The 23,034-nt window shown below is 44.7% G+C and overlaps 1 protein-coding gene across 5 annotated transcripts in view; it reads right to left on the bottom strand.

The window, feature by feature from the left end:
- The window catches only part of CACNA1F (calcium voltage-gated channel subunit alpha1 F), a gene marked incomplete at its 3' end in the record, with an annotated part of 158,349 nt that overhangs the window by 71,419 nt on the left and 63,896 nt on the right, over positions 1–23,034 (bottom strand). For 4 of the 5 annotated variants that reach the window (XM_073600743.1, XM_073600741.1, XM_073600740.1 and 1 more), the window contains 5 exon segments: positions 542–767; positions 6,728–6,888; positions 8,973–8,999; positions 10,869–10,950; positions 14,527–14,610. In XM_073600743.1, coding sequence (XP_073456844.1) covers positions 542–767; positions 6,728–6,888; positions 8,973–8,999; positions 10,869–10,950; positions 14,527–14,610 — 580 coding nt within the window. 5 annotated transcript variants of the gene reach the window in all.

Raw genomic sequence — 23,034 nt, 5'->3', positions numbered from 1 at the left:
TGTGGATGTTTCTGGACACATACCACCTACCTAAACACTGTTGGTGACTAAGTACACCCCTTCATAGAAACAGTATTCCCTGATGGCAGTGGCCTCTTTCAGCAGGATAATGAGCCCTGCCGCACTTGGAAAAATGGTTCAAGAATGGTTTGAAGAACACAACAAGTTGGAGGTGTTCATTTAGCCTCCAAATTCTTTAGATCTCCATCCATTCGAGCACCTGTGGGATGTGCTGGCAAAACAAGTCCCATCCATGGTGGCCCCACCTCCCAACCTAAAGGATCTACTACTCATGGCTTGGTGCCAGATACCACAGCATACCTTCAGAGGTTTAGTGGAGTCCATACCTCAGGGCTGTTTTGCTGGCTAAAGAGGACCTACTGAATATTAGCTGGGGTGGTCATAAAGTTATGGTTAATCGGTGTATGCTAACAATAGAAAAGAGTAGAGTGATGACTCTCCACATTGCTGGTGCATCTTCACTCTATACCCCTATGCAGATGTCTTCTCACCCACATAACTAACAGGAAACCTCACTGACCTGGTGACCTTGAAGATCCTGAGGAGCCGGACGCAGCGCAAGACAGAGATCCCCAGAGGCGACATGATATGGAACTCCACCAGGACTGTCTCCAAAATTCCCCCGCACACCACGAAGCAGTCAAAGCGATTGAAGAATGACACAAAATAGGCATGGATCCCCAGACTGTATAACTTGAGGAGCATTTCCACGGTGAAAAGAGATAGCAACACTTTATTAGCGTAGCCTGGAAGATAGCATGGAAAAATGGAAGGGCCGCTGTTAGAAATCATGGTGCCCCGTACAGCCTACCTGAAAGGGCCCCTCCAGGGCCAGGGCCTGAGCCCGACCACCCCCCCCCCCTCCCCCCTAGCCTGCTGCCAATGTGCTACGTGGAGAAATCTGGGTGAGGTAAAATTGTGCTAACAGTGTGAAGGGCACAGGAGACAAAGACATGTAACATACAGAGTGCAGGTAACCGGAGTATGTAACATATAGAGTGCCTGTGTCAGGTGTATATAATGTACAAAATACAGGTGTCAAGAGTATGTAATATACAAAGTATTCACAGCGCTTCACTTTTTCCATATTTTGTTATGTTACAGCCTTATTCCAAAATTGATTAAATTCAATATTTTTCTCAAAATTATACAAAAAAAATATCCCCCATAATGACAACATGAGAGAAGTTTGTTTGAAATCTTTGCAAATTTATTAAAAATAAAAACAATCCCATGTACATAAGTATCACAGGCTCCTCCCATGTACATAAGTATCACAGACTCCTCCCATGTACATAAGTATCACAGGCTCCTCCCATGTACATAAGTATCACAGACTCCTCCCATGTACATAAGTATCACAGACTCCTCCCATGTACATAAGTATCACAGGCTCCTCCCATGTACATAAGTATCACAGACTCCTCCCATGTACATAAGTATCACAGGCTCCTCCCATGTACATAAGTATCACAGACTCCTCCCATGTACATAAGTATCACAGACTCCTCCCATGTACATAAGTATCACAGGCTCCTCCCATGTACATAGCTTTCACAGACTTCTCCCATGTACATAAGTATCACAGGCTCCTCCCATGTACATAAGTATCACAGGCTCCTCCCATGTACATAAGTATCAGAGGCTCCTTACATGTACATAAGTATCACAGACTCCTCCCATGTACATAAGTATCACAGGCTCCTCCCATGTACATAAGTATCACAGGCTCCTTACATGTACATAAGTATCACAGGCTCCTCCCATGTACATAAGTATCACAGGCTCCTCCCATGCACATAAGTATCACAGGCTCCTCCCATGTACATAAGTATCACAGGCTCCTCCCATGTACATAGGTATCACAGACTCCTCCAATGTACATAAGTATCACAGGCTCCTCCCATGTACATAAGTATCACAGGCTCCTCCCATGTACATAAGTATCACAGGCTCCTCCCATGTACATAGGTATCACAGACTCCTCCCATGTACATAAGTATCACAGGCTCCTCCCATGTACATAAGTATCACAGGCTCCTCCCATGTACACAAGTATCACAGGCTCCTCCCATGTACATAAGTATCACAGACTCCTCCCATGTACATAAGTATCATAGGCTCCTTCCATGTACATAAGTATCACAGGCTCCTCCCATGTACATAAGTATCACAGACTCCTCCCATGTACATAAGTATCACAGACTCCTCCCATGTACATAAGTATCACAGGCTCCTCCCATATACATATCACAGCTTTTGCTCAATACTTTGGTGAAGCTCCTTTGGCACCAATTACAGCCTCAAGTCTTTTTGAGTATGATGCTACAAGCTTGGCACTCCTATTTTTGGGCAGTTTCTCCCATTCTTCTTTGCAGGACCTCTCAAGCTCCATCAGGTTGGATGGGGAGTGTCGGTGCAAAGTAGGGAGTCAACCAATATCGTTTTTCCAGGGCCGATACCAGATATCAGGTGCCGATATTTTGTAGATTTAACTTTTTTTTTTTTTACACTGTCCCTTTACTTTTTTTTTTTTTTTAATCGCTTTTATTATGGTCACAAGGAATGTAAACATCCCATGTGACAGTAATAGGCAGTGACAGGTCCTCTTTATGGAGAGATCTGGGGTCTATAATGAATGTAAACATCCCATGTGACAGTAATAGGTGGTGACAGGTACTCTTTATGGAGAGATCTGGGGTCTATAAGACCCCTAACCCCTCCACTGCACGCCAATATCTGCTTTTTTGAATACTTTCTATTTTTTAAAACTGGCGCCTTTAGGATGAGAGTAATCTGGAAGTGACGTCATGACATCTCTTCCGGGTTACTAGACCTGAGACCCAAACAAAGCTATCTGCTTTGTGCGGGTCTCTGGCCAGCCAGCGGACATGGTCGCTCGGGCCTCCCGGTGGGACAGGAGACCCAGGCTGAGCAGCGGAAGGTGGCAGGAGGGGGGTGGTGTCCCCTCCCGCTACTTATGATACTTATGATTAGCAGCATCTGTTGGTATTATTGGAAAGCCAACCGTCCGATCTAAAGAATGGTACCGGGGTGATGCCTGCAGCTGCTTGACCACTTCAGCAATATCGGTAAAATCGGTAAGTTTGTTACCGATTCGCACCAATAATCGGTCGACCCCTAGTGCAAAAAACATTTTCAGATCTCTCCAGAGATGTTCAATTGGGTTCAAGTCTGGTCTCTGGCTGGGCCACTCAAGGACATTCACAGAGTTGTCCCGTAGCCACTCCTTTGTTATCTGGGCTGTGTGCTTAGGATCGTTGTCCTGTTGGAAGATGAACCTTCGTCCCAGTCTGAGGTATAGAGCGCTCTGGAGGAGGTTTTCATCAAGGATGTCTCTGTACATTGCTGCATTCATCTTTCCCTCAATCCTGACTAGTCTCCCAGATCCTCCCGCTGAAAAACATCCCCACAGCATGATGCTGCCACCACCATGCTTCACTGTAGGGATGGTATTGGCCAAGTGATGAGCGGTGCCTGCTTTCCCCCAGACATGACGCTTACCATTCAGGCCAAAGAGTTCAATCTTCGTTTCATCAGACCAGAGAATTTTGTTTCTCATGGTCTGAGAGTCTTTCAGGTGTCTTTTGGCAAACTCCAGGCGGGCTGTCATGTGCCTTTTACTGAGGAGTGGTTTCCATCTGGCCACTCTACTATACAGGCCTGATTGGTGGAGTGCTGCAGAGATGGTTGTTCTTCTGGAAGGTTCTCCTCTCTCCACAGAGAAATGCTGGAGCTCTGTCAGAGTGACCATCGGGTTCTTGGTCACCTCCCTGACTAAGGGCTTTTTCCCAAGACCGCACAGTTTGGCCGGACGGTCCGCTCTAGGAAGAGTCTTGGTGGTTCCAAACTTTTTTCCCTACGGATAGAGGCCACTGTGCTCATTGGTAAATTTAATACTGCAGAAATGTTTCTCTACCCTTCCCCAGATCAGTGCCTCCATACAATCCTGTCTCGGAGGTCTACAGACAATTCCTAGGACTTCATGGCTTGGTTTGTGCTCTGACATGCATTGTTAACTTTGGGACCTTCTATAGACAGGGGTGTGCCTTTCCAAATCATGTCCAATCAACTGAATCTACCACAGGTGGACTCCAATCAAGTTGTAGAAACATCTCAAGGATGATTGGTGGAGACAGGATGGACCTGAGCTCAATTCTGAGTGTCATGGCAAAGGCTGTGATACTTATGTACATGGGAGGAGCCTGTGATACTTATGTACATGGGAGGAGCCTGTGATACTTATGTACATGGGAGGAGTCTGTGATACTTATGTACATGGGAGGAGCCTGTGATACTTATGTACATGGGAGGAGTCTGTGATACTTATGTACATGGGAGGAGTCTGTGATACTTATGTACATGGGAGGAGTCTGTGATACTTATGTACATGGGAGGAGCCTGTGATACTTATGTACAGGGGAGGAGCCTGTGATACTTATGTACACGGGAGGAGTCTGTGATACTTATGTACATGGGAGGAGTCTGTGATACTTATGTACATGGGAGGAGTCTGTGATACTTATGTACATGGGAGGAGCCTGGGATACTTTTGTATATAGGAATAGTCAGTGATACTTATGTACATGGGAGGAGTCTGTGATACTTATGTACATGGGAGGAGTCTGTGATACTTATGCACATGGGAGGAGCCTGTGATACTTATGTACATGGGAGGAGCCTGTGATACTTATGTACATGGGAGGAGTCTGTGATACTTATGTACATGGGAGGAGCCTGTGATACTTATGTACATGGGAGGAGCCTGTGATACTTATGTACAGGGGAGGAGCCTGGGATACTTTTGTATATAGGAATAGTCAGTAATACTTATGTACATGGGAGGAGTCTGTGATACTTATGTACATGGGAGGAGTCTGTGATACTTATGCACATGGGAGGAGCCTGTGATACTTATGCACATGGGAGGAGCCTGTGACACTTATGTACATGGGATTTTCTTTTCCTTTTTTACTTTTAATAAATTGCATCCATTTTTGGAATAAGGCTGTAACATAACAAAATGTGGAATAAATGAAGCACTGTGAATACTTTCCAGATACACTGTAGTTCAGGGGTGGGTAATGTACAGAGTGCAAGGATCAGGAGTGGGTAAGAACATAGTTTAGAGGTCAGGAGTGGGTAAAGTAATCGAATGCAGGGGTCAGGAGTGGGTAATGTACATAGTTCAGGGGGGTCAGGAGTGGGTAATGTACAGAGTGCAGGAGTGGGTAAGTACATAGTTTAGGAATCAGGAGTGGGTACTATACAGAGTGCAGGGGTCAGGAGTAGGTCAGGAGTAGGTAATGTACAGAGTGCAAGGGTCAGGAGTGTGTAATGTACAGAGTGCAAGGGTCATGAGTGTGTAATGTACAGAGTGCAAGGGTCAGGAGTAGGTAATGTACAGAGTGCAAGGGTCAGGAGTGGGTAATGTACAGAGTGCAAGGGTCAGGAGTGGGTAATGTACAGAGTGCAAGGGTCAGGAGTGGGAAAGTACATAGTTTAGAGGGCAGGAGTGGGTAACGTATAGAATGCATGGGTAAGGAGTGGGTAATGTACAGAGTGCAGGGGTCAGGAGTGGGTAATGTACAGAGTGCAAGGGTCAGGAGTGGGTAATGTACAGAGTGCAAGGGTCAGGAGTGGGTAAGTACATAGTGTATAGGTCAGGAGTGGGTAAGTACATAGTTTAGAGGTCAGGAGTGGGTAACGTATAGAATGCAGGGGTCAGGAGTGGGTAATGTACATAGTTTATAGGTCAGGAGTGGGTAAGTACATAGTTTAGAGGTCAGGAGTGGGTAACGTATAGAATGCATGGGTCAGGAGTGGGTAATGTACATAGTTCAGGGGGGGTCAGGAGTGGGTAATGTATAGAATGCAGGGGTCAGGAGTAGGTAATGTACATAGTTCAGGGGGGGTCAGGAGTGGGTAATGTATAGAATGCAGGGGTCAGGAGTAGGTAATGCATGGATCTTTGTTTTTCAATCCTTATCCACAATGTGCTGCATCTGGTTGTGCTGCATCCGGTTGTCTAGTTGGGGTGTCATGGGTCCCATCCACAGTTCCCGGGTCAGACACCCTGGGGCTGTTGTCATGTGGAGATGTTAAACAAATGTTTTTATACCAATTATCAAGCTGGGTTCTTACAGACAATATGTGGAAGGCATCTACTCCTGAGGAAGTGAAGCTAATGTTCACGAAACGCGTTGTTTTTAGGATGCATTCCCCTTTTTTTTTATTGGCTGTGTTCTTTGAACTATGCTATGGAGCGATTATTTTAAGAATTGTATACTTTATGTTAATGCTTGTCAGATATAAGAAACCAACTTGTTATTTACCTTTACAGCCACTTTTTAACACAGGTAAGCCTATAATAAGGCTTACCTGTAGCTACGGGGAGCGATGTTGCTGGCCGGAGCAGTGTGTGGGGACCGCAGCGGGGGGCCTCGATCTCAGGTGAGTATTTCATAATGAGCTAGTATGCTATGCATACTAGCTCATTATGCCTTTGTCTTGCAGGTTTTTTTTTTCTTTTTGTGGGTTTTCAACCACTTTAACAACTTTGTGTGTTGTTGAATAAATCAATAATGCATAACCCCGCTATACGCCGTGCCTCATTTACCTGACAAGGACTACGTCTTTAAGAACCGGTAGTCCTCCCATCTACCCTCCTTCCAGCCACTATTACCTTGTATCTGCGTCAGCCATTCAGGTTGCCGGTAGTGCTCAGAGGCTATTGTCAGCGTGTTCAGGAAGACCAGGAGCAGAACCATCCAGTAAAAGGTGACCGACTTAACCGCCAGGCGACATTTCCTCCGGAAAGCTCGGTTCCATCTCTTCACTTTTCGGCTGGTAAAAAAAATCAGATGTTAGAATAAAAATGAAACGCAGTTTTGAAGTATGGCCGCCATTCAGCACGTTTTAAATCCTTCAAATTAAGCAATCTGGTCCAGGGGTTGACTTACTATATAAATGCAATGGCAGCAGGTCATATATTTGATCAATAAGGCTTCAGGCAATACAGCAACACAGTATATAGAGGGTGGCTTTACCTGCCAAAAGATTTATTTGTATTTCTGTCCATCCAGTCCTGAGATTTATACATCACAGCCAGCCTGGTGACCTGACATTTTTCTGTTGCTGTCACCTCCCTTCCCCCAGCCTGCAATTCCCCCTTCCCCCACCCTTTAACCCCCCTTCCTCAGGCTGTAACCCCATCCATCCTTGCCCCAACCTTTAACCCTCTCCCCCGTCCCAGCCTGTAACCCCCCTGCCCCAGCTTGCAACCCCTCTGCCTCAGCCTGTAACCCCCCCTTTCCCCCAGCATGTAACCACCCTGCCCCAACTTGTAAACCCCCTTCCCCCAGCCTGTATTCCTCCCTTTCCCCCAGCATTTAACCACCCTGCCCCAGCTTGAAACCCCCTATGCCCTAGCCTGTAACCGCCCTGCCCCCAGCTCATAACCCCTCCTTTCCCCAACCTGTAACCCCTTCTGCCCCAGCCTGTAACCCCCCTTTCCCCCAGTATTTAACCACCCTGCCCCAGCTTGAAACCCCTTCTGCCCTAGCCTGTAACCCCTCTTCCTCCAGCCTCTAACCACCTCCCCTTCCCTCAGCCTGTAACCCCCCCCCCCTTTCCCCCAGCCTGTAACCACCAAGCCGCAGCCTAAAACCCCCTATGACCCGGCATGTAACCCCCCTGCCTTAGGCTGTAAGCCCCCTGCCCCAGCTTGTAACCTCCCCCTTTCTCCAACCTGTAACCCCCTTCTGCCCCAGCCTCTAACTATCCTTCCCTTCAGTCTCTAACCTCCCTGCCCCAGCCTGTAACCTCCCTGCCCCAGCCTGTAACCTCCCTGCCCCAGCCTGCAACCACCCCTGCCCCAACTTGTAAACCCCCTTCACCCAGCCTGTAATCCCCTCTTCCCCCAGCATGTAACCACCCTGCCCGCAGCATGTAAAACTCTCCCTTCCCCCAACCTGTAACCCCTTCTGCCCCAGCATGTAACCCCCCCTTCTTCCAGCCTCTAACCACCCCCCCTTCCCCAAGCCTGTAACTGCCCCTTCCCTCAGCCTATAACCCCCCTGCCCCAGCCTGTAACACCCTATGACCCAGCCTGTAACCCCCCTGCCTCAGCCTGTAACCCCCCCCTTTCCCCCTGCCCCAGCCTGTAACCCCCTATGACCCGGCCTGTAACCTCTCTGCCCCAGCCTGTAATCCCCCTTTCCCCCCAGGCTCAGCCTGTAACCCCCTATGACCCAGCCTGTAAGCCCCCTTCCCCTAGCTTGTAACCTCACCCTTTTTCCAACCTGTAACCCCCTTCTGCCCCAGCCTCTAACCACCATATCCTTCAGCCTCTAACCTCCCTGCCCCAGCCTGTAACCACCCCTAGCCTGTAACCCCCTGCCCCAGCCTGAAACCACCCTACCCCAGCCTGTAACCTCCCTGCCCCCAGGCTGTAACCACCCTGCCATAGGCTGTAACCCCCCCCCCCCTTTTTCCTTAGCCTGTAGCCACCCTTTCCCCCAGCCTGTAATGCCCCTACCTCAGCCTGTAACCTCAACTTCCCCCAGACTGTAACTGGAAAGTGAAGGAGCAACAGCAGAGTTATGACCTCAGCACACTGACCTCTCCTCCTATCAGCATGTTCCTTTCAGTATAATTAAATACACACACCTGCTTGATTCCTATTAATGCCACCCTCATGCAGTAAGAGTTCCAATGTGCAGAGAACTATAAAAGGCTATAATCAAGTCAAATTCAGGTAGTTACTCTAGCTGTGTTGTGTTTTTAGATCTGCCATGGAGATTAACTTTAACGGTGGTAACAAGTCAAGTAAAAAAAAAAAAAAAAGCTCTTTATAAAAACAATAATCTGAGATTATATCTTCCCAATTACAGGTGACCAAACATCACATTTACTTATCTAGTACTTACCAGCAGCCAGTCTGTGACAACTTACTCCTGCACAAGCAAAAAAGAAAACAAGATGTTATTAGAGAAGTAGAGTGGATGCCCTTCTAAACACCTAAAACTTGATACAAATAGATACAATGAGTAATGCCTTAATGTGAACTGAATAGTCACCCCTAAGGACCCAAGCTTGTTAACCTCCTGGTGGGGCGATCCTGAGGACCACAACCTCGTACTAACATACAGAAAAACAACCAAAACCACCATTAGGAGCTCTGGTGAACACTGGTTAGTGCTTAGACCCTGCACCACGGGTGAGCCTGCATTATCTGCCAGGGTGATCTGCTTGTATACTTATCATTCTGGTCAGTGGGAGCCTCTCTACTGCTATAGCTACTGGTCCCCTGACTGTGACAGTGTGTCGGTGAATGATTTAGAGAAGTCCCCCCCCCCCCTCACACTCTCCTTCCTTGATTGCTCCATAAATAGTTACAGTCAGAGACAGAGGGTCTAAAGGCAAACAGCTTCTGATGCTATGATGTCATCAGTCTGCTGCAGGAAGGAGGAAGCATTTTCTCAAGTCTCTTTTCCCCTAAGTGGTCAGATTTAAATATTGCAGCTTTTAGCAAGTCACAAGGTGAGAGGCTGCAGTAGGGGTTTATCTGTGACAGACATTTTTGAACATGACTAAGAACTGCAAAGGCACCAGGGTTCAGGTAAATGTGTCATCTGTGAGCCAGTATCTCAGTCTAGAACAGCCATTCTCAAGCAGGGTTCCATAGGACCCTAGAGTTCCTCCAGAGGTAGCTGATTCCTCTATATAGATCTTTATATCACTAGAGGGATCACTGGCATGAGGAAGGAGGTCTTGATTCCTCGATATAGATCTTTATATCACTAGAAGGATCACCAGCAGGAGGAAGGAGGTCCGGATTCCTCTATTTAGATCTTTATATCACTAGAGGGGTCACCAGCAGAAGGAAGGAGGTCCTGATTCCTCTATATAGATCTTTATATCACAAGAGAGGATCTTTATATCACTAGAGGGGTCACCAGCAGGAGGAAGGAGGTCCTGATTCCTCTACATAGATCTTTATATCACTAGAGGGATCACCAGCAGGAGGTCCTGATTCCTCTATATAGATCTTTATATCACTAGAGGGATCACCAGCAGGAGGAAGGAGGTCCTGATCCCTCTATATAGATCTTTATATCACTAGAGAGGATCTTTATATCACTAGAGGGGTCACCAGTGGGAGGAAGGAGGTCCTGATTCCACTAGAGGGGTCACCAGTGGGAGGAAGGAGGTCCTGATTCCTCTATATAGATCTTTATATCACTAGAGGGATCACCAGCATGAGGAAGGAGGTCCTGATTCCTCTATATATATATCTTTATATCACTAGCGGTTCCTTGAGCTGTGACTGATTGACCTCCCGTCTGATGGTTCCACTTCCTGCATAGTTCCAGGATCAGTGCCATTTAGCAGAGCCAACTGCCTGACATTAATGATCTTTTTACCTGTCTGTAAGGATGGCAATCTGACCATTACTATAAAGGGGGCATTCGACCCACTGATCACCAACGTATGGGCATTTTTGTCATTGACCACCAATGACCAACATTTTTTCAAGGGTTCCTTTGGGATAAAGAGGTTGAGAAAGGCTGGTCTAGAAGGTAGATGCTGTACTTAGGTGATGCCTGAACAAAGAGGACACCAACCTTTTTGGAAAGAACAGAAGATGTAGGCATTGCCAAGGGGAGCACCTTGACCTCTGTGACCTCAGTACTCTTAGAAAAATTACAGGTCCACTTTAAAACATACGTTCTCTGATATACTAATGTATTTTGAGCATTATATTGTAGATTGAAATAACGAGAATGATTTAGCATGGAACAAAACGGTGTGAAAGGACTTACAGGCACAGGGTGCAGCAGTTGCTGTGCTCATCATCTATATTCTCTGTGTTGAGAGAGGTGGTCTCGCTGGCAGGAAGGCTTGCTACAAGAGGGGTAAGAAAACAGCGCCAATTATTATTACATACATGCAGTATTCACTACACATGGAAATATTCTGAAATATGAATAATCATCTCTTGTAAGAAAAACAAACTTGGCTAATTCCTTATGCATCCAGAAGACCTACCTGCCTTTGAGGGTGTATTTGCATAGTGTGTTTCTAAGGCATGGCCTAACCAAACCCTAAGCAGACAACTTGGCTGCTATGGGGCCTGGAGCAGGAGAGGGCCCCATTAGGGAAATTTGTTATAATGTGAAGTTTCCAGAATAGAAGGGCTGAAATAAAACCTCAGGCCCTAATTGTATCTGTGCGTTTGGAATCTCTATTTTTGGAACTAAAGCTCTTTGCCTCTCTTTTCTCCACAACTATCCCTCTTTTGAAGTCTCTGCTTTGGAACCAAAGCCCTTTGTCCCTCCTTCTTCCATAATTGCCCCTCTTTTGGAGTCCCTGCTTTGGAACTAAAGCCCTTTGTCCCTTGTTCCTCCACAACTATTACTCTTTTGGAGTCACCTACATTGGGACCAATACCCTCTGTCCCTCATTCCTCCACATTTATTCCTCTCTAGGAGTCCCTATTTTAGAACCAAAGCTTGCTGCCCCTTTTTCCTCCACAACTGTTCCTCTTTTGAAGTCTCTAGTCCTTTGTCCCTCATTCCCCCACAACTATTCCTCTTTTACAGACCCTGCTTTGGAACCAAAGCAATCTGTATCTTGTTCCTTCACAACTATTCCTTTCTTGGAGACCCTTTTTTGGAACCAAAACTTGCTGCCCCTCTTTCCCCTACAACTGTTTCTCTCTTGAAGTCTCTATTTTGAAGCCAAAACCCTCTGCACCCTCTTTTTCCATAACTGTCTCTCTTTTGGAGTCCCTGCTTTGGAGCTAAAGCCCTTTTTCCCTTGTTCTCCCACAACTATTCCTCTTTAGGAGTCCCTGCTTTAAAACCAAAGCCCTTTCTATCCTGTTCCTCTACAACTATTCTTCATCTGGAGTCCCAAGTTTAGAACTAAAACTTGCTGCCCCTCGTTCCTCCACAGCAGTCCTTCTTTTGAAGTCTCTACTCTGGAATCAAAGCCCTCTGTACCACCCTCCTTTCATACTTGTCCCTCTTTTGGAGTCCCTGCTTTGAAACCAAAGCCCTTTGTTTCTCCACATTTATTCATCTCTTGGAATCCTTATTTTAGAACCAAAGCTTGCTGCCTCTCTTTCCTTCACAACTGTACGTCTTTTGAAGTCTATGCTTTGCAACCAAAGCCTTCAGCCCCCTCCCTCCTCTGTAATTGTCCCTATTTTAGAGTCCCCACTTAAAAACCAAAGCTCATTTGTCCCTTGTCCCCCTATAACTCTTCCTCTTTTTGAGTCCTTACTTTGGAATGAAAGCCCTCTGCCCCTCATTTCTCAACAATTAATACTCTTTTAAAATCCCTATTTTGGAACTAAAGCTCTCTGCCCTTCTTTCCTCCACAACTGTCCCTCTTTTGAAGTCTCTACTTTGGTACCAAAGCCCTCTGCCCCCCCCCCCCCCTTCAAAATTGTCTCTCTTTTGGAGTCACTGCTTTGGAACCAAAGCCCTTTGTCCCTCCACAATTCTTGTTCTTTTGGACTCCCTACTTTGGAATCAAAGCCTTCTGCCCCCTCATTCCTCTACCATTATTCCTTTTTAAAAACCTCTATTTTGGAACTAAAGCTCACTGTCCCTCTTTCCTCCACAACTGTCCCTCTTTTGAAGTCCCCCTTCCTCAAAGCCCTCTGCCCCCCTTTCCTCAAAGCCCTCTGTCCCCCTTCCTCCATAAGTGTCCCTCTTTTGAAGCCCCTGCTTTGAAACCTTTTAAAAGTCCTCTGGCCTGCGTTGTTCCACAGTTGTTCCCCTTATGTAGAGTTGTAAATTGCATTTAAAATACCAAATAGGTTGATGTCCTCTGCAGCCATCTGGTAAATTCCTAAATTTCGCTCCAGATATATCGCTGTAGCAACAGCCTGTTTTCCAGTTTAATTTTAAAAAGAGCAAAAGGTATATTAAAAGAGGATTGTCAGGCAAAAATGGCCAAAAAGAGAAGCTTTTTATATGCTATGTTTTTCTTACCCCACCGTCGGTCTCAGTGACACCAAAGTAATACCAAAAAATAAAAAGTGAAATCTACTCAATGGAGACACAGAGAGAATAACAAAAAGGGCCAAGGCCCTAACTCATTCCAACTTTATCCAGAACAAAAATAAATAAATGATTTGGCTGGAGTTCCACTTAACAAAAGGGTGGCAAGAATTGAGCTGGAAAACCCAAAACCACAGACGGAAGCCAATGATAATATTTAAATTTGTTTGGTCATTTTAGATAATATGACATGGAACAACTGACACTAATGCAGTAGATTCTATATAACGTGTCAAGAATCCCAGTGCAGGAGATATATCACCATGTTGTTAGTGTTAGCATGAACCTTAGGTGAAGAATCACGGTCTACATCCCTTGTACCTTGCGCCAAAATTAGATCTCCTAGTCTTAATGTCTTAAAATCTCTGCTAGCTGGATCATTTATATGACACCTATGCTTTGGAACCAAAGCCCATAATGAGGAGACCAGGTCTCAAACACTCTCCTAGCTGGATCTTCTAGATTCTACCTATCCTTTGGAACCAAAGCCCATAATGAGGAGAACCTGGTCCCAATGTCTCAAACAACCTCCTAGCTGGATCTTCTATATGGTAACCATGCTTTGGAACCAAAGCCCATAATGAGGAGACCCTGATCCCAATGTTTCAAATACTCTCCTACCTTGATCTTTTATATGGTACCACTGCATTGAAACCATAGCTCAGAATTAGGAGATCTTGATCCTAACGTCTCAAACACTCTCCTACCTGGATCTTCTAGATGCTACCTATGCTTTGGAACCAAAGCCCATAACGACGAGACCCTGGCCCCAATGTCTCAAACACCCTCCTAGCTGAATCTTCTATATGGTAGCCATGCTTTGGAACCAAAGCCCATAATGAGGAGACCCTGGTCCCAATGTCTCAAATACTCTCCTACCTTGATCTTTTATAGGGTACTCATCCATCGGAACCATAGCTCAAAATTAGGAGATCCTGATCCTAACATCTCAAATGCTCTGCTACCTGGATCTTTTTATATGGTACCCATGCTTGGCTGAAAACGATAGGGGGGTTTACTTACACTTTAAGGAAGCTTGATGACTAGTTGTATTAAATGCAGGGTTTCAATGTCTTCTCTGGCTTCTGATGGCAAGATTCACCCATCTAAACTGAAATTTCTTCCCCATGGATGTGCCATAACAAAGCCAAGCAGGGGAGTCACATCCACCATTGTCCACCACTAAACATAATCCAAGCTCTATCTGCTCTGGTTACTTTCATAATCATTTCTTAATTTTTTTCCCATGACTACATCTAAATCTAGAGCTATTCGGCAAAACACCACATCACAGATTATGGTAGGGATCACAAACTACATAGGGAAGACTGTTTGTGGAATCCAATGGAAAGACACCACACACTGGTCACAGGCCACAAATCACAGAGTACACAAGCCATAGAATTACTGTGGGCTTCTGAGGAATGGTTAGGATGCATTAACCACTGGAGTTTTCCCTTCCTCCTGCCAGTCAGGTCGGCCAACGTGACTCCTGTACGTAAGAGACAGACAGACATTGCACAGGACAGACAGACATCATACACAAGAAATATAAAGTGATGCTGAACGTAAGATGGTCTTATGATGGGGTGGTACACAAGGTACAAAAAGCGAGAAACCATTTGGAGACATCATACGATTAAATGATTGAGGGGACGCGATGTACAAGAACCCAGGAAACCATTTGGAGACATCATACGGTTATGTGCTTGAGTGGGAACGGTGTACACAAATCAAGAAACCATTTGGAGAGACAGACAGACAGAGACCTGTTGAGTGGTTACCATAAAGAAATTCCTAATGTGGATTTCTTAAATAATAAAATGCATGTACTCATAAGTAAAGGGCAATTTACCAAGGATAGGCCTTCAATAAGCAATCAGAACTATTATTTTAATGATCCTGGCTACATTAAGTTTAAAGCTCAAATCTTGGCTGGTACAAAGAGCACAAATGATTGCAGCTCTGTAATCAATAACTCACCATTAAATGCAATAGGTCCAGCTTGGACCAAAGTACAGTGGGGGAAAATAATTATTTGATCCCCTGCAGATTGTGTAAGTTTGCCCACTTACAAAGAAATGAAGGGTCTATAATTTTTATCATAGGTGCATTTTACATGATACAAACAGAATATCAACCAAAAACACACAATACAAATTTTATAAATGGAGTTGCAGATCAGTGAGTAAAATAAGTATCTGATCCCCAAGCAAAACATGACTTAGTAGTTGGTTAAGAAACCCTTGTTGGCAAGCACAGAGGTAAGAAGTTTCTTGTAGTTGGTGACCAGGTTTGCACACATCTCAGGAGGGATTTTGGTCCACTCTTCTTTACAGATCTTCTCTAAATTCTTAAGGTCTCTTGGCAACTCAGAGTTTCAGCTCCATCCATAAATTTTCTATAGGATTAAGGTCTGGAGACTGACTGGGCCACTCCATGACCTTAATGTGCTTCTTTTTGAGCCACTCCTTTGTTGCCTTGGTGGTATGTTTTGGGTCATTGTCATGCTGGAAGACCATCCACGACCCATCTTCAGTGTTCTGGCTGAGGGAAGAAGGTTCTCATCCAAGATATTACAATACATGGCCCCGTCCATTGGCCCCTCAATGCAGCAAAGTTGGTCTGTACCCTTAGCAGAGAAACCGCCCCAAAGCAAGTTTCCACCTCCGTGCTTGACTGTAAGGATGGTGTTCTTAGGGTCATAGTCAGCATTTTTCTTCCTCCAAACACGGCGGGACGAGTTAATGCCAAAGAGCTCAATTTTGATCTCATCTAACCGCAGCAATTTCTCCCAATCCTTCTCTGAATCATTTAGACGTTCATTGGCAAATTTCAGACGGCCTGGACATGTGTCTTCCTGAGGAGGGGGACCTTGCCGGCGCTGCAGGATTTCAATCCATGGCAGCGTATTGTGTTACCAATGGTTTGTTTGGTGACTGTGATCCCAACTGCCTTAAGATCATTCACAAGCTCCTCACGTGTAGTTCTGGGCTGATCCCTCACTTGTCTCATGACCATCCTCACCCCATGAGGAAAAATCCCGCATGGAGCTCCAGACCGAGGGCGATTGATGGTTATTTTGTATTTTTTCCATTTGAGAATAATCGCTCTAACAGTTGCCTCATTCTCACCAACCTTCTTGCTGATGGTCTTGTAGCCCATTCCAGCCTTGTGCAGGTCTACAATCTTGTCCCTGACGTTCTCTGACAGCTCTTTTTCTTGCCCATGATGGTGAGGTTTGAATGGAAGAAAGAGATTCTGTGGATGGGTGTCTTTTATACACATAACGAGTTGTCGTTAGGAGCACCTTCCTACATTGACGGGACTAATCTGTGTACCACATGAGGACCTACTGTAGCCAGTCTGTGGGAGCCAGAATTATTGTTGGCTGGTAGGGGATCAAACACCTTTTTTACTCACTGAATTGCAACTCCATTTATAACATTTGTATCATGTATTTTTTCTGGATTTTTGGTTGATATCCTGTCTCTATCATAAAATACGCCTATGATAAAAATTATAGACCCTCCATTTCCTTGTAAATGGGCAAACTTACACAATCTGCAGGGGTTCGAATCATTATTTTCCACACTGTAACTACAGTTAGGTCTATATACTGTATATTTGGACACAGGCACAGTTTTCATACTTTTGGCTCTGTATGCCACCAGAAAAAAATTAAAGCGAAGCAATCCAAATGAATTTGAAGTGCAGACCTTCAGCTTTAATTCAAGGGGATGAACGTAAAGATCAGGTACAAATTTTTGGAACTGCAACCATTTTTTATACACAGTCCCCCCATTTTCAGGGGCTCAAATGTATTTGGACAAATGAATATAACCAGAAATAAAATGTTCATTCTTAATATTTTGTTGAGAATCTTCTACTGGCAATGACTGCCTGACGTCTGGAACCCATGGACATCACCAAAGACTGGCTTCCCTCCTTTCTGATGCTTTGCCCGGCTCCAACTGCAGATGTCTTCAGTTGTTGTTTGTTTGTGGCTCTTTCTGCCTTTAGTTTTGCCTTCAGCAAGTAAAATGCTCAATTGGGTTGAGATCAGGCGATTGCAGAATATCAGGCTCGGCCATTGCAGAATATTCCACTTCTTTTCCTTCAAAATCTCCTGGGTTGCTTTTGCAGTGTGTTTCGGACCATTGTTTATCTGTACTGTGAAGCGCCGTCCAATCATTGGCTGAATCTGGGCTGACAGTATATCTCTAAACACTGCAGAATTCATCCGGCTGCTTCTGTCTTCTGTCACATCATCAATAAACACCAATAACCCAGTGCCACTGGAAGCCATGCATGCCCATGCCATCACACTGCAAGCTCCACCATGTGACCACAGATGATGTTGTGTGCTTTGGATCATGAGCTGTTCCAAGCCTTCTCCACACTTTTTTCTTCCCGTCATTCTGGTACAGATTAATCCTAGTTTCATCTGTCGAAAGAATGCTTTTCCAGAACTGGTCTGGCTTTTTTTAGATTTTTTTTTTTGGCAAAGTCTAATCTGGCTTTTCTACTCTTCAGGCTATTGAATGGTTTGCACCTTGTGGTGAACCCTCTGTATTTGCTCTTGTGAAGTCTTCTCTTGATTGTAGACTTTGACAATGATATGCCCACCTCCTGGAGAGTGTCCTTCACTTGTCTCCACCTCCTGGAGAGTGTCCTTCACTTGTCTGGATGTTGTGAATGGGGTTTTTCTTTACCATAGAGAGGATCTTGCGATCATCCACCACTAGGGTTGCCACATCATCCCTTTAATCCAGGACACATATTAATTACACAGGTTCTGAGGCTGATTTAATGCAGATAAGGCACCAAGTGATTTTAATTACCACCTTAATCAGCCACAGAACCTATGTGTTCTGGATTAAAGGGATGATGTGGCAACCCTATCTACCACTGTTGTCTTCCGTGGACGTCCAGGCCTTTTTATGTTGCTGAGCTCACCAGTGCGTTCTTCTTTCCTCAGAATGTACCAAACTGTTGATTTGGCCATTCCTAATGTTGCTGCTATCTCTCTGATGGATTTGTTTAATTTCTGAAGCCTTACCATGGCCTGTTTCACTTGCATGGACAGCTCCTTTGAACGCATGATGTAGGTTCACAGCAGCAGATTACAAATGCAAATACCACACTTAGAATCAACTCCAGACCTTTTACCTTAATTGATGAAGAAAAAACGAAAGAGTAGCCCACACCTGGCCATGAAACAGATTTTGATTCAATTGTCCAATTACTTTTGTTCTCTTGAAAAAGGGGGGGTCGGCTATACTTAACCACTTCACACCGGCAGTACATCATATGACTTTTAGCGGTGATATCTGAATGATGGGTGCAGCTTCAGGCACCATCCAGATATCATTTTTTTCCAAATTTTTAATAAGGCAATTCTGTGCACTGTATGAACAATAATAGCGGCAGTTCAGCCGCTTGATCGCTCTTACAGGCGGCGGGAGGGGACACCGACACCCCCCCTCCTGCCGCCCTCGATGCTTCTCCGGTCTTGCCCGTGCGATCGGCGAGCTGGAGAACGAATTGGTCGCTCCCGGAAGTTAGCCATAAGAGATTTCTGGTGACCCGATGATCCCCAGTCATCTCTATGACCCTCGGAGGCCTGGGCGAGAGGTAATGATGTCACGCCCGGGCTGGTGGAAGTAAACAATGCCGGGGACTCGGCTGGAAAGGCCGAGACAGTTTTTTTTTTTTATCTCGGTCTTTCCAGCCTGAAGAAGAGATGTGGGGTCTTAAAGACCCCCACATCTCTCCATAAAGAGGACCTGTCACGCACTATTCCTATTACAAGGGGTGTTCATAATTTCCTTATAATAGGAAAAAAAGTGATCAAAAAAAAATGTAATGAGAAAGTGTAAAAATAAAAAATAAAAGTAAAAAAAAGAATAAAAAATGTATGCCCGTTCAAATCACACATATTGTTGTGTGCATTAGAGCGAGAGCAACAATTGTAGCCCAAGACCTCCTCTGTAACTCTAAACTGGTAACCTGTAAAAAAAAGTTAAAGCGTCGCCTATGGAGATTTTTAAGTACCAAAGTCTGGCGCCATTCCACGAGTGTGCGCAACTTTAAAGCGTGACATGTTAGGTATCTGTTTACTCGGTGTAACATCATCTTTCACATTATACCAAACAACTGGGCTAACTTTACTGCTTCGTTTTGTTTTTTTTATTCATGAAACTGTTTTTTTTTTTTTTTTTTTGCAAAATTACCGTGTAACATAAAAAAGTTGCATTTTATTCCCTAGGGTCTCTGCTAAACAAAAAAAAAAAATATATATATATACTAAGCATATATATATATATATATATATATATATATATAATGTTTGGGGGGTTCTGAGTAATTTTCTAGAAAAAAAAAATTATGATTTTTACATGTAGGAGTGAAGTGCCAGAATTGGCCTGGAAGTGAGCTGTAATTCCTAAACCTCTCCTCCGATTTGGATGTACATACCCTCAAATTAAACCTGAGAGAGTGTGCACTTTCAGCCCATATCCATTATATAACTATAGCTTGAATATTTTTTGGTAAATACCTGGAAAAAAATCTAAAATTGTGCCTGTGTCCAAAATATACTGTGTTTCCCCGAAAATAAGACCTACCCCGAAAATAAGACCTACCCCGAAAATAAGACCTAGTTTAAAATGCTTGTAAAATCCCATAATCCACTCTATTACAATATAATGTACAATGTGTGTGTTTCTGTAATATGATTTCGGGAGGAAGAGAGTTCCGGCGGGTCACAGAAGCGCAGAGCGGCACTATAACGATGGTATTTGGCACAATTATATTACAGAAACACACACATTGTACATTATATACTACCGTAATACAGTGGATTATAGGATTTTACAAGCATTTTAACTCACACTGGGGATTCCTGTCCGGCAGGGAGAGAAAGGGGGAGAGAAGACAGCACATTACAGGGTAAGACCTACCCCGAAAATAAGCCCTACTGTGTCATTTGTTGCCAAAATTAATATAAGACCCGGGCTTGTTTTCGGGGATACAGTATATGGATCTAACCGTATATATATATATATATATATATATATATGTATATATATATATATATGACTTACCTGCCCGATGCCCCTGAAGTAGACACTGCTACTACACTTCTACTACAGTGATCCCCGCTTGCTTCCGGGGTCCCGTGCTGAGCGGGACGGCCTGATGCATTGTAAATACAGGAGGTCAGCCGCTTGGCACAGGGGCACCGTTCCTATAAATTGCTTTGTATTTTGTAATTGAATGTAACGCGTTCTCTGATTGGAAGTGGTGGAGAGCGCGACATCACTACCCCGCCTCTCCACCTCATCCAGTCAGAAAACAGGCTTCCAAGAGAGGTAGTCACTCAATCAACGGAAAAGTGCTTGGGAAAAATATAGATCTATACTCAGACAAAAAAAAAATGTTGATAAAAAGAAAAATTTTTTACCCCCCCCCCCCATCCCTACACAAAAAAAGGGGGCGGGTGATGGACCACTTGGTCCGCCATCTGCTATTTTATGCTTCTAAATGTGGTTGGCCTTGGCATATCACAGATGGCAATAATAGAGGAGGGCAAAGACCTTGGTATGGCTTCCAATTATCTTAAAGCAGAGTGAGTATGGACCCGCAAACGTTTTTGGGCACAAGGTTTAGTACCGGGGTCTCCAAACTTTCCAGTAAAAAGGCTACATTGTATATCTTACAAATTTTCGCAGGACATAAAAAAAAAAAATACATGTACAGGGAATGCGGTGAGATTCCTGTCCGAAACGCATGCGATTTGCCCCACTGTTCCTGTGTGTGTGTGTGTAGAGAAAGGGATTAAAGCGCCATCTAGTGGGCAGTTTAAAAAAAATGCTAGAACTCACAGTACACAGAGACTGGATGCACAGGCCGCTAGAGGTGGGCGAGGAAAATTATAGAACACCGCCATGTTGGTACACCTAAAACATAGAACTGGGGAATCCGAAAATGTTTTAGGTGTACCAACATGGCGGTGTTTGTGATTCCCCTTCCTATTGGTAAAGTCGGGTAAACAGCGGTCGCTCACTTGAATTTTATTATAACATGGCGGCCTGTTGGCAAAGATCCTTTCATGGAACTAAAGAGGAAGATCAGCTGGTCCCGAGTCTACCAATAGGACAGGGAATCAGAAATGTTTTAGGTGTACCAACATGGCGGTGTTTGTGATTCCCCGCCCTATTGGTAAAGTCGGGTAAACAGCGGCCGCTCACTTGAATTTTATTATAACATGGCGGCCTGTTGGCAAAGATCCTTTCATGGAACTAAAGAGGAAGATCAGCTGGTCCCGAGTCTACCAATAGGATGGGGAATCAGAAATGTTTTAGGAGTACCAACATGGAGGTGTTTCTGATTCCCCGTCTTATTGGTAAAATCGGGTAAACAGCGGTCGCTCACTTGAATTTTATTATAACATGGCAGCCTGTCGGCAAAGATCCTTTCATAGAACTAAAGAGGAAGATCAGCTGGTCCTGAGTCTACCAAAAGGATTGGGGAATCATAAATGTTTTAGGTGTACCAACATGGCGGTGCTTCTGATTCCCAGTCCTATTGGTAAAGTCGGGGGAAACAGCGGCCGCTCACTTGAATTTTATTATAACATGGCTGCCTGTCGGCAAAAATCCTTTCATAGAACTAAAGAGGAAAATCAGCTGGTCCTGAGTCTACCAATAGGACAGGGAATCAGAAATGTTTTAGGTGTACCAACATGGCGGTGTTTGTGATTCCCCGCCCTATTGGTAAAGTCGGGTAAACAGCGGCCGCTCACTTGAATTTTATTATAACATGGCGGCCTGTTGGCAAAGATCCTTTCATGGAACTAAAGAGGAAGATCAGCTGGTCCCAAGTCTACCAATAGGACGGGGAATCAGAAATGTTTTAGGTGTACCAACATGGCGGTGTTTCTGATTCCCCGTCTTATTGGTAAAATCGGGTAAACAGCGGTCGCTCACTTGAATTTTATTATAACATGGCGGCCTGTCGGCAAAGATCCTTTCATGGAACTAAAGAGGAAGATCAGCTGGTCCCGAGTCTACCAATAGGACAGGGAATCAGAAATGTTTTAGGAGTACCAACATGGCGGTGCTTCTGATTCCCAGTCCTATTGGTAAAGTCGGGGGAAACAGCGGCCGCTCACTTGAATTTTATTATAACATGGCTGCCTGTCGGCAAAAATCCTTTCATAGAACTAAAGAGGAAAATCAGCTGGTCCTGAGTCTACCAATAGGACAGGGAATCAGAAATGTTTTAGGTGTACCAACATGGCGGTGTTTGTGATCCCCCGCCCTATTGGTAAAGTCGGGTAAACAGCGGCCGCTCACTTGAATTTTATTATAACATGGCGGCCTGTTGGCAAAGATCCTTTCATGGAACTAAAGAGGAAGATCAGCTGGTCCCGAGTCTACCAATAGGATGGGGAATCAGAAATGTTTTAGGTGTACCAACATGGCGGTGTTTCTGATTCCCCGTCTTATTGGTAAAATCGAGTAAACAGCGGTCGCTCACTTGAATTTTATTATAACATGGCGGCCTGTCGGCAAAGATCCTTTCATAGAACTAAAGAGGAAGATCAGCTGGTCCTGAGTCTACCAAAAGGATTGGGGAATCATAAATGTTTTAGGTGTACCAACATGGCGGTGCTTCTGATTCCCAGTCCTATTGGTAAAGTCGGGGGAAACAGCGGCCGCTCACTTGAATTTTATTATAACATGGCTGCCTGTCGGCAAAAATCCTTTCATAGAACTAAAGAGGAAAATCAGCTGGTCCTGAGTCTACCAAAAGGACGGGGAATCAGAAATGTTTTAGGTGTACCAACATGTTCTATCATTTTCCTCGAACTCTGACGATTCGCGCATGCGCAGTGTTGACGTCACGC

Source organism: Aquarana catesbeiana, linkage group LG09 (genome assembly GCF_042186555.1).
Source record: "Aquarana catesbeiana isolate 2022-GZ linkage group LG09, ASM4218655v1, whole genome shotgun sequence".
NCBI lineage: Eukaryota > Metazoa > Chordata > Amphibia > Anura > Ranidae > Aquarana > Aquarana catesbeiana.
The sequence above is the reverse complement of the archived record's forward strand: the minus strand, read 5'-3'. Positions and strand labels throughout refer to the sequence as shown.